This window comes from Ptychodera flava, chromosome 20, assembly GCF_041260155.1.
Source record: "Ptychodera flava strain L36383 chromosome 20, AS_Pfla_20210202, whole genome shotgun sequence".
NCBI classification, from domain to species: Eukaryota; Metazoa; Hemichordata; class Enteropneusta; family Ptychoderidae; genus Ptychodera; species Ptychodera flava.
Window position 1 is genome coordinate 25328681 of NC_091947.1, and position 12090 is coordinate 25340770.

At 41.2% G+C, this 12090-nt stretch overlaps 1 protein-coding gene across 1 annotated transcript; it reads left to right on the forward strand.

The window, feature by feature from the left end:
- The first annotated feature begins 5796 nt into the window (after window positions 1-5796).
- Window positions 5797-11745, forward strand: LOC139120403 (uncharacterized). Its single transcript, XM_070684799.1, has 2 exons — window positions 5797-7160; window positions 9442-11745. The coding sequence occupies exons 1-2, from the start codon at window positions 6548-6550 to the stop codon at window positions 9642-9644; spliced, it is 816 nt and encodes a 271-aa protein (XP_070540900.1). The 5' UTR covers window positions 5797-6547; the 3' UTR covers window positions 9645-11745.
- The last annotated feature ends 345 nt before the right edge of the window (window positions 11746-12090 follow it).

Here is a 12090-nt window from a genome sequence, read left to right on the forward strand (position 1 = left end):
GTCGTAGTGTGTTTTGTGTCATAGTTCATGGTCTTAGATGTTAAAGCACAGTGCCTCCCATGTACTGTCTCAAAAAATCAAGCAGAGAGGCTCATCTTCATACTTACGGTTCTAAAAGACACATTTAGAAAAGTTAAATACTTCGTGTGTGTGTTGAGTGATTGTGTGTACAGCAAACATAGTAACCCTAGAAGGGGAAGGTTCAAATTTGGTGTATTGGGTGCAAAACATCTGAAAATGTTTAACTTGGAGGTCATGATTAAGTTAAATTAATCCATAATTGAGGTGAATGAGAATAAACAGACTTCAAATTCTTAAACTTGATTGCAGATGTTTCACAAGTCAAAAACTGTTGTGTCTACGTGATTTGATCTTGCCCTAATAGCTTGGGCGTAAGTAAGGGAGCCTTCATTAGTTATAGGGGAGGGGGTGGAATTTAAGAAATGTAAGAAATGTGAAAGGTTACCTTCTCAAAGTAATTATTCTAAATTATATTATATCATGCTACCATGCTGCTTAATTATATCATACCAGTATATTGATGGCGCAATTACAGCGATCTGATTGGTCGAAACACGAAAAGAACCGTGGTATTTTGGCGATATACCACGGCTGGCATACGTGCGAGCTCAGCTTGAGCAAAAATCCGTTTTGGACGTTCCACACCAAAATTTCAATATACTGTTATGATATAACTGGGTGTTCTTTATTGCTTAAATGTAACACCCATGAGTCATAAATTATAAAATGTGATCCCTGGTCAAAATCATAAAACATTTAATCAAACATTTCATCCCTTTTATGCTACAAGTCAGCATTTGTGAAGATTGTTTATTTACCAGCTGCTTTGATATAAGTTGTTAACCGTTAAATCATGAAGAGATGGTAAACCATCCTTCTCATCATCATGATGTCAGACTTACTTGATTTATGGCCAAGACGGAGTCAGCGTGGACTCTCTCTCGTGCCGCGCAACAAAATAAACGTAGCCACTGACGTTTATAAGACAAAACATACAGACAATGTAGCAAATATCATGAAATCTTTTTTGTTGAAAAGGCGTGCTGGCGTTACCAGGACTGTTTTGAACGTGTTGATTTCATCATGGATGTTAGATAAACATATCCATGTCTAGAACAAAAACTAATGAAAAAAGTTGAATTTCAATATTTCAACGATTTTTATCCAACTCAAACGAAATTAACAGAAACAGAAACGAAATTAAGGCTTTCCGTTTTTGGGGAAAAATTGACCCTAAGCATGGATAGGGTCTATGGAAACACTAAAATTTTAAAACAAGAACATGCAAGAAAATGTCAACAAGTTCGTAAGCCTGGCAATACCAGTCGTGTTCCTTGCAATTCAAGGTGTTTGTGGATACGATGGTGGAGGTTTCTTTGGGAATGGGTGGGAACCATTCATCGGTACGGATACTAGTCGCTGATGTGTTTAGCGGGAGAGGGGTGGAGGAGTCGGTCACAGTCACAGTCGCTGACGGTGTGCTCGCTGTTGTCGGAATTTCACCTGGACATTGATAATAGACGTACGGTGATGAAGGTGGCATCGCATAATACGGATAAGGTGTGTAGTACTGGCAATACGAAGGCAGCAATCTAAATTGAGCTGCGTGCTGCGGAGATTGCTCGGTTGACGCTATCCCACTTTCGCTGAAGCTAACACCACCTCCTCGATCGGGCGTTTATGTAGATTCGGGCGCAGGAAACGTGATACAGCGCCGTTCAAGCTCTTTCTGTACAGGATTCACCGTATTTTTCATTTTATTCTCAAACCCATCGTATTTTTTCACCATCGACTCAATAATTGAACGCCATCTATTACTCTCTCTATTTTGACGAATCAGGATTTAGTTATCCGGGAGTTTGTAATAGCCTGTACGGACATGCAGCTATCGGCATTCGCTGTGTTGAAATACAGCGGTACGCTAAACAACCAAATGTAACGCTGAATCTACTTGTCAGCGCCTATGCGGGCATTTGTCATGCAAACGTAGTGGATGGGGCATCTGACACTGATTCATTTCTAGGCAGCAAATTCGGTAACGGATGATGGTACTCCTTCGCTCATGGTTGGCGACGTCGTCATTGTTGACAATTGCCCAACTCATCACAATCGTGGAGGTGAACTTTTGGCACAATTCTTAGATCACATGGGAATACAGTACATTTTGACGCCAACCACGGTCCCACGGTGATAGAGGGACCGTGCGCCAACTTACTCGCCTGACTTCAACGCTGCAGCTGAGTATGTTTTCGGACACTTAAAGACACTATGTAAAAGACCTATATTCAGGCATTTGTTTGAGGACAATAAACAATATGCTGTCCTTCGCGCAGTAATGGAAATTACGCCTGGTGATTTCCTCGGCTTTTATCGCAAAGTTGGCTATTTGAAATTGTAGTTTTTCCTGGGAAATAGGTCCTTTTCCTGAGTAACCCTAGAAAGACGATTGCGGTTTTTCTGTCATTTCATTTTACAGTCTGCGGTATACATGTATATCTCGCTGGAATGATGAATGTTTTCAGTGTGTTTCCAAGTAATTATTTGTTACAAAAAGGATACAAATTGAATCTTTTGTTTGATTTGTGCGATTGTTTGATGGCGTTTGATGGGTGTCCTGTCTGAAAAAACGTCAGTGAATGCGTTAACTTTGTTGCGCGGCACAACAGAGAGTCCAAGCTGACTCCGTCTTGGCTATAGTAGATTGTGCGCCACAGATACCTTTTTTCAGGCCTGGAGTTTCATAGTGATACAGGAAGCCAGTATTTACTATTCCTATTTCGTTTCAAGCCGGGATTTCATTTGTGCAGTTTGTTTACTTTTACAATCAGCACTGTTGCTGATAAAATCCTATTTGTATTGTTCCCAAATTCAATACAGAATAAACAATAATTTTTTTTCAGTTCAATACAAATCTTTTGTAAAATACAAGCCCCTCAAAGTATCTATTGCAAAATTTGACTCACTCCCTCTGTAACGTCACTGTTACAGTTTTGTAAATCCCCCTCACTTGATTTCAACCGTCCCTTCCTCGTAAAAAGTGATCGCTCCCCAAGGGACCACGGTAGACTTGGTTCAAGTCTGTGATTTGTGAATGTATGAGTGGGATAAACGCGATGATTTGTGTTCTGTTTTTTTATGTGAAACGCGTAAGTTGGGTGAACGCGATGAGAGGGGTGAACGCTTTAATACAGGGGAGTTTCTCCCGGAGAATCCGGCCGAAACTAACTACTGCGCAGACTCAAAGGTAACGCATGGCTTGGAATACCTGGTCTGGGCTGCCAAATTCCAACTTAGTTTGTATGAAATAGGAGGGACACGAGAGAAACTATTACATATTATTTTTTTTTAATTCACCAACTTAAACCAAGTCTAGGACCATGGTCATATTATCAGCGCTCGCTTGATCTCCATACTACCATTATGTACTTCGCCTCCCCTGAACGAAAGTTTTGAAGTGCGAAAATCGGACTACATAAGAGAGGGCTTGTAATTACGTTCCATCAAGTAGGTAAAAAGACTTTTTTTACCTCCATAGTTCAATCAGTATACGCGTAGCGTCTTCGTCACACGATAACATGCCGTAGCGTACGTGTAACACAGATGTTCGGAACGGCAAGCGACACTTCTTGCACGTAGTCATACTCACGTGCTTTACTTTTGGGATTTTCTTGAATAGCTGCTTTCCGTGAATTTAGACATTGTCAAGCACCCTCGTAAAGTATCATTGTAAATTAACAAAAATATTTGATGTTAGCATATTTCTTGGTGTTTTCACCAGTATAAAAGGTACTTTCTATGATTTCACGACCTGAACGAAATGTTGAAGTCTCATTCCCCTTATCATGTGATCATCTGACACCTCCGAGTGGACATGGTTTCTGTCTCAAAGAAATATCGACCTATTTAATTCGAGGGCATAACGAGGTGTAAGAATAGCCGTCATGTATAGAAATTAATTTTTTCTAAAAAATTACACTAATTTCGCATGTTTCTGAGAAAAATGCAGAAAAATAACCGGGAACGCACAACCAAAAAAATTCACGCGCAGGCACAAATACGCGCCGCCAGACTTACGCGTAGATATAACTAAGCCTCTCATTATGATTTGAACTCCTCCAAACGCGATAAAGTGCTCAAATGGGTTTTGGAATTTTCAACTGCTGCATGAAAAACTGGTTTTGGAAGAAGAGACATTAAGAAGAATGCACGTTGGGGACATATATTCGGATTCTCAAACTTTTGCAATACTCTTCTGGTCTACGCCTTTCGGGGAATTCTTTTGATGCTAATCGAGTGAATAAAATTTTCACCGGTTTATCTTTGCGAAAATCAAAAAAATCATTTTCTCCATATAGTTAACACGGAAATGGTGGCCATTATTAATTTAGAGAGTCGGGAAATATTAGTTGGGTAATTTCTTTCTCTAATACCAAATTTTCACTTTAACCTCAGAATTTTATTCCTCATTTCGACAAAGAATGGCTTATGGAGTTCTGTTACTGAAAATTCGAGAAAAAATCTTAAATCTTAAAATTTCGTGGCGCGAACTACCTTAACCCTTTCACCCCCAGTTCCCTGTATACAGGTCCAACTTTACCATAGAAAACAATGAATTTGGGACAAACCATGAAACTATCACGAATGTACACGGTTTTAACGGCTTACCTCGTTGACCATAGACTTTAGGCCTACATAGTTACTGAGAATTTGCACACATCACGATAATCGAAGTACATTGTGAAACTATTAAAGCCCGCTATAGCTCTCCTGAACGCAATGAATTTCGTGGTCGTCAGTGCGTGTGTCCATTTTCCACAACCCCTACATGTAACAAATTGTATGAATGCGTAATTTACACAGCAGACGACATGCGCGACAAGAGCAACAAAAATTGAGAAATTATTAATTTTACGCTGTTAAGTCCACTCGGTCATTAACGGTGGGCTCCATAGTAACCTAGGGTTAAACATGCCAATTACTATAAAAATACAACGATAAGAATACAGTATTTAGATCTACAACCGCAAATTGTGACACCACAAAATTCCCAAAGGTAACCCACAGGTATGTTTGACATATTTCGTGTCGTTGTGAAGACTGCTTGCTTTTACAGCAAAACTATCCGCACACTCCCGCAAAAGTATAATTGAAATTAGTGACATTACTCACCACTTCCTATTTAAACCAAGGTGTTAGCCTAAGTTACACTTGAATTCCTTCAGACCTCTGAAACCTCGTCAACCACAGTCCCCTTCGTAAACCTGAGGCGCCCATCTTCCTGTTCTGTACACTTACTTCACGGCTTCCTCACTTTTATCAGGCATACGGATATGCCAAGGGATCAGGGCGTACCAGGGGTGGTTAGAATGAGGACGTACATTTTCTGTGTTTTCAGCAATTAACATTTCCTTCGAGAAGGCAGAGCATGCAATTTTACAGAATTCCACACTTCGTTTCCCAGTTTTCTCTAAAGCGATCTTTTCGGCATAACAGCAAATCTCCAACTAATTTTGCTCTGTTGATTTTTATTCTTTTTCCCACCCCCGCAGATATATGATGGTTAAACCCTAACCAATGTCAACGTTCATATAGTCTGACGTCACAGTATACCGAACGCGCATTTATGCCGTTCACATTTGTGCCATACTCATACTGTAGCAGCACCGAGCGGGCATACATGGACATTCTGAATTATAATTCAGGATTCCGGTGTAGTTAGGTATTTATGTTAGTAAACGATGATGACAGAAATAAAATTTCTTTATAAGTAAAGTTAATACATTAACTGGTTTCAAATCCATGTGGAGCTTGCTAGAGGGATCACTGTGTTTATTCATTGTTTATCCACAAGCATTTGTTTTAGTATTTTTAGAGAGTAGTAATATTTTATGTAAAGCCACATTTACATCGTGAAGGTTACATTTCCATATGCAACTTATTGCCTTTCATGACACATTTGAATATTGTAAAGGTCAGATTTCCATATGCAACATTTTGCCATTGTCAAGGTTAGATTTCCATAAGCAAACTTATTGCCTTTCAAGGCACATTCAAACTATAAAGGTCATACTGTATTTCCATATGCAACATGTTGCCATTGTCAAGGTTAGATTTCCATATATTAAGTTAACTTATTGGCTTCAAGTCACTTTTGAATTGTAAAGGTCACATTTCCATATGCAACGTTTTGCCTTTATAAGCGGGTAACTAAACCCATTCCGCAGTCTGATTTTAGCAGCAGTTTCGATGCCGTCCTGCTTCCAGCTGCAAGCCTTTCTGCAAGCCTTTGATGCTGTCCTGCCTCCAACCATCAGCCTCTGATGTCGCCTAACCTGCAGCTTCCATCCTGTAGCCGTTGATGCCGTTCAGAAAGCAGCCTTTCCAGTTGCAGCATCGCAGACCACAATAGACAGCCTTCGACAGACTGCGCGCCTCAGCAACATCTGCAGCCACAGCGGACAGCTTCCAACAGCGGCAACCACCAGTTCCAAGATGGCCGATTAGACAACAGACTGAAGACGTCAACATGGAAACACCAGGTATGTTGACGTTAAACCTAACACCCCAGAGCCAGAAAGCACTGGTCGAAGAGGTTGGTACCGGTCCCGAAACTCCAGCTGATGTTAAACAATGGACGGCTGACAACGACCTTACCCCCATTACAATAGCACGTCTAGCGGCAGGGGGATTCGTCACTATGAAGTCAATGCGCCTTATAAAAGACTCACATATCACAACGCTCGAAATTCAACCAATCGCCCAGTGTTGCCTCCTCGAAGAAGCAGTGAAAAACTTGCAGCTCACCATCAAAAGCTCCACAGAAAATAACCAGTCACCACAACAAGCACTGCTGAAAGAAACTGAAAGACGACCCTCCGATGAACCTCAACAGTTAGCGTCGGAAACAGATGCCACCAGAGCAACAGTAGACAACAATGCAGCCGACACTGGCAGTCTTCTCCAGCAGCTCCTGAATCCCGCTTGTGGTCAACCAAATGCAGCTCCAGCCGGAACAACACCTCTGCAAAGTCTGCTGAACTCTTTGATTAAGTCACAAACTCTTGCTAACTCTAATGACACTGTAAATCAGCCTCGAGCCGATTTAGACCCGAAAGTCTATATGCAAACAAAGTCAAAAGGTGAGAAATATGCTGATATCTTAGATTACTTGTCACCAGCTGACAAGGCTATCGAACAACACGTTATTAGTACAGGGAAAAGTGGCACTCGTTTGGTCTTAGAGTCAGAAACAAAAAAACCCAGTTTAGAGTCAGTTACGCCATCCCAGTGGATGGGGGCCAATGCAGCCATTCTTTACGAAAAAATTGAAAATGGGTCATTACAAGGTAACGGTATTCTCAGCTATTTGGCAACCAAAAAGATCTCTCGATTAGCAAATCGGTACACCTGGTCTTCTGTTATCCAGTTCGATAGAGAATACCGCCAATATCAAGCTACCCACAATTTCCCGTGGGGTTCAGATATAGGCCATTTAACCTCTGTTCATTTGAGGGACAAAGTGCCATTTTTCCCTAACAGCCATAGAAATACGGCAAATACTGGGAAAAGTTATACCCAATTTGAAAACAATACTGGTCGAACCCAAGCTCCAATTGACAGCCAATCTGGTCGGCCAATCTGCTTGGGATTTAATAAGGGTAGCTGTAAATTTGGTCTCACATGCAAATACGCTCATGTTTGTCTTGATGCATCTTGTAGAAAACCTCATCCCAAATCTGTTCATGATTCAGCCGCTACTCCCAGTCCAAAAAACTAGATTGTGAGTCACTGCCTTCTTTCTTGCCAAAGCCACCCACCACTGAGTTTTCTCTTAACTATTCCGTTTGGCAATCGGAGTTACAAAATGACCCTGATGCCGATTTTCTTCTTACTGGTATTCGAGATGGCTTTCACATTATTGATGACTCCTCTAATTTACAGCCTGCGTACATGAAAAACTACAAATCCGCTACCGATTATGCTCGCCAGCAAGTTGAAGCTCAGTTGCTTGCTGAAATTGCTGAAGGTCATTATTTGGTTACCGATCAAAAGCCGACTATTGTAAGCGCACTGGGAGCTATCCCTAAGCCAAACTCTTCTGAAATCCGCCTGATTCATGATTGTAGTCAGCCATATGGCAAGGCCGTTAATGATTATGCCACAAACCAACATTTTCAGTATTAGTCGCTTGATGACGCAATTAAGCTAATTTCTCCCGGTAGCTATCTAGCCAAGGTTGATCTTAAATCTGCCTATCGTTCAGTTAAAATTCACCCCTCCAACTATCCAGCCACAGGCCTTGAATGGACGTTTCAAGGTCAAACTCGCCCTACTTACCTTCATGACACCCGCCTGCCATTTGGTGCAAAACTTTCTCCAAGTATTTTCCATAGGTTAACTCAGAGTGTTAGACGGATGATGGCACGGCGTGGCTTTAATGCTATGGTTGTTTACCTTGATGATTTCCTCATAATTGCTCCCGATTACAATTCCTGTTTAGAGGCTCTAAATATTCTCCTCAGTCTACTAAGAAAGCTAGGTTTTCGTATTGCCTGGAAGAAGGTAGAAGGCCCTACTCAATGTTTAGTTTTCCTTGGCGTGGAAATTGATACTTTACTGCTTACTTTAAGCTTACCGCAGCCAAAGCTTAAAGAATTTTACGATCTGCTCCTTAAGTTTTCTTTGAGAAAACGGGCTACTCGTCGCCAGCTTGAAACCCTCGCAGGCAAATTGGCATGGGCATGCAGAGTTATCAAAGGAGGTAGAACTTTCCTCCAGCGTATTCTCTCCCAGCTAAGCAAATTACGCCGCTCTTCGCACAAAATGCTCTTATCTAAGGATTTCCACCTTGACATCCAATGGTGGTTACAATGCTTGCCTTTGTTCAATGGTGCTACGAAGTTTATCGATCCTCGCCCTATTACAGATGTTCATATCGATGCGTCTAATTTAGCTTCTGGTATTTTCCACAGAGGGGACTGGCAGTATACCCTGTGGTCTTGTGACTGGCCTGCTGTTGCTTCTCTGCACATTAATCATAAAGAAGCTTTGTCCATTATTTTAGCTGCTAGACGCTGGGCAAAGCATTGGACGAATTCTACGGTCCATATCTTCACAGATAGTACTGTTGCCATGGCCTGTATCAACCATGGTACTTCACGCAATCCTGTGGTAATGTCCGCCCTTAGGGATTTGTTTTGGTTGTCAGTCAGATACAATTTCAATATCAAAGCAATACATGTCCCAGGTAAAGAAAATGACATTCCAGATGCAATTTCACGATTGCATCAACGCGGACAAGCTTGGCGTCTTTATTCCCTTCTTTTCTCTCAATTTAGCCCAGCAGTACCTTTCTCAGATTTCATTTCAACTTTTCGCAACCATATGTCTGTTACTGCTGCTTTAATTCTTCACCCTCAGATCATCAACTCAAGCAGCTAGAGTCTGAACTGGACCTAGAAATTGCTTTCTACAGAGGCCATACTTTTGCTCAGTCAACGAAAACCACATATGCAGTGCACCGGAAAGCTTATCTTGAATTTGTCTTTCTTTTGGCTACTGTCCTGTTCCAGTTGACCCCCTCGTCCTGTGTAGGTATGTGGTCTATCTTGCTCGGCGCCTAAAAGTGTCTTCTATCCGTCAGTATCTTAACATTGTTCGTCTCCTTCACTCAGAATGTGGGCTTCCTAACCCTCTTGACAGTGCCTGTAATTTTACTCTATCAACTCTCCTCAAAGGTATAGCCTGTGTGAAAGGTTCTTCGGTGTCCCGTAAACTCCCGATTACACCTGTTCTCTTACTTGGCATTCGCTCACAGCTAAATTTGGCCTGTACTGTTGATTTAGTTTTCTGGGCAGTTTGTCTGGTGATGTTCTTTGGTTTATTCCGTAAGTCAAATGTTCTTCCACCTTCCCTTAAATCTTTTGATTCTTCCAAGCACCTTACCCGTGGTGACTTCTTGACTTTTCCTTGGGGTCTTGGTGTTGTTGTTAGATGGTCAAAAACAATTCAGACCAAAGAACGTGAGCTTATAATTCCTCTACCCATCATCCCAGGGCATCTTCTTTGCCCAGTTTCTGCTGTGCTGTCTGCTTTTCTTGCTACTCCTGCCCCGCTGGAGGGTCCTGCTTTTATCATTCCCCCAGCCCACCCCATTCTCCCATCTGCTTTCTCCAAGCGCCTCCTCACTCTTTTGACCCCTATTGTATGTAACGTTGATCAGTATTCCACGCACAGTTTCCGTCGGGGTGGTGCATCATGGGCCTTGCAATGTGGCATTTCTCCTGAACTTATTAAGTTGTTAGGTGACTGGAAAAGTGATTCTTTTAGAAACTATTTACACCCTTCCCTTCCCCTCCGCATTGAGGCAATCAGTACTTTTGCCAAAAACCTACCTACTTCTTAATACACCCTATGTCTAAAGGTATCTTGGGTCTTGGGGACTTTAGTCCATAGGTTAGTTGTCTGTTAGTTGTAGTTAGGTTAGCAGTGTTTGCCCCCTAAGCCAGCATACCTCATCTGTTTTGTTTACCTTCATTTGCATGCCAATGGGGCTAAACACGTGACCTGTTAGTTTATTAGTTCATAGTTGATTGTTATTGAATAAATACCCCCTACTGATCCAAGATACCTGTACCTGTGTGTGCGCTTGTTGTTTGATCAGTGATCCCCCCCCAACTTTGACGTTCTCAGCTCTAAGCCTCTCTTCCTCCCGCGTAACTAGGATTTGAGGCAAAGTTAATTCATTAACTGGTTTCAAATCCATGTGGAGCTTGCTAGGGGGGATCACTGTGTTTATTCATTGTTTATCCACAAGCATTTGTTTTAGTATTTTTAGAGAGTAGTAATATTTTATGTAAAGCCACATTTACATCGTGAAGGTTACATTTCCATATGCAACTTATTGCCTTTCATGACACATTTGAATATTGTAAAGGTCAGATTTCCATATGCAACATTTTGCCATTGTCAAGGTTAGATTTCCATAAGCAAACTTATTGCCTTTCAAGGCACATTCAAACTATAAAGGTCATATTTCCATATGCAACATGTTGCCATTGTCAAGGTTAGATTTCCATATATTAAGTAAACTTATTGGCTTCAAGTCACTTTTGAATTGTAAAGGTCACATTTCCATATGCAACGTTTTGCCTTTATAAGCGGGTAACTAAACCCATTCCGCAGTCTGATTTTAGCAGCAGTTTCGATGCCGTCCTGCTTCCAGCTGCAAGCCTTTCCCTCCCTACCCACCCTTATTTACGTATAGTTTGACAGTGACTCCGCATTTTTATTTATTGTATGGTTTATAGTTTCTTTCCTATCTACGTATGATTTGTAATTCATTCAGCTCATTATCATATGAGTTTATACAATTAATGATCTGTATTTTTCTTTTCTTACTTTTATTTGATATGTAATTTGATATTCATTACTGCCTTTAACTACAGGGCAAGCTTTATTCATTTACTTGATGCCCTTTGCTTGATTTATTATGATTAATTTCTTTGTTCCGCTTTACAATTGTAGGGGAGTTTAGACTTTAGTCCATAGGTTAGTTGTCTGTTAGTTGTAGTTAGGTTAGCAGTGTTTGCCCCCTAAGCCAGCATACCTCATCTGTTTTGTTTACCTTCATTTGCATGCCAATGGGGCTAAACACGTGACCTGTTAGTTTATTAGTTCATAGTTGATTGTTATTGAATAAATACCCCCTACTGATCCAAGATACCTGTACCTGTGTGTGCGCTTGTTGTTTGATCAGTGATCCCCCCCAACTTTGACGTTCTCAGCTCTAAGCCTCTCTTCCTCCCGCGTAACTAGGATTTGGATATATATATATATATGAATTTATTGATAACATAAACAATTTCCATATATGGTAAAGAAAATATGCATAGTCCCGGAAACATCCGTACCAATTCAGAGCTAAGTCACCCTTACCGGGGAGTCGGTGTGCGGTCACGTTAGTTTTAGCTTTACATTCTGCATATGCTCTTGACAAATTCAAGATGTGCAGGGACGGCCATATTACAGGATGAGCGTTGCGTTCCAGTATCTGGAAGTGTGGAACAG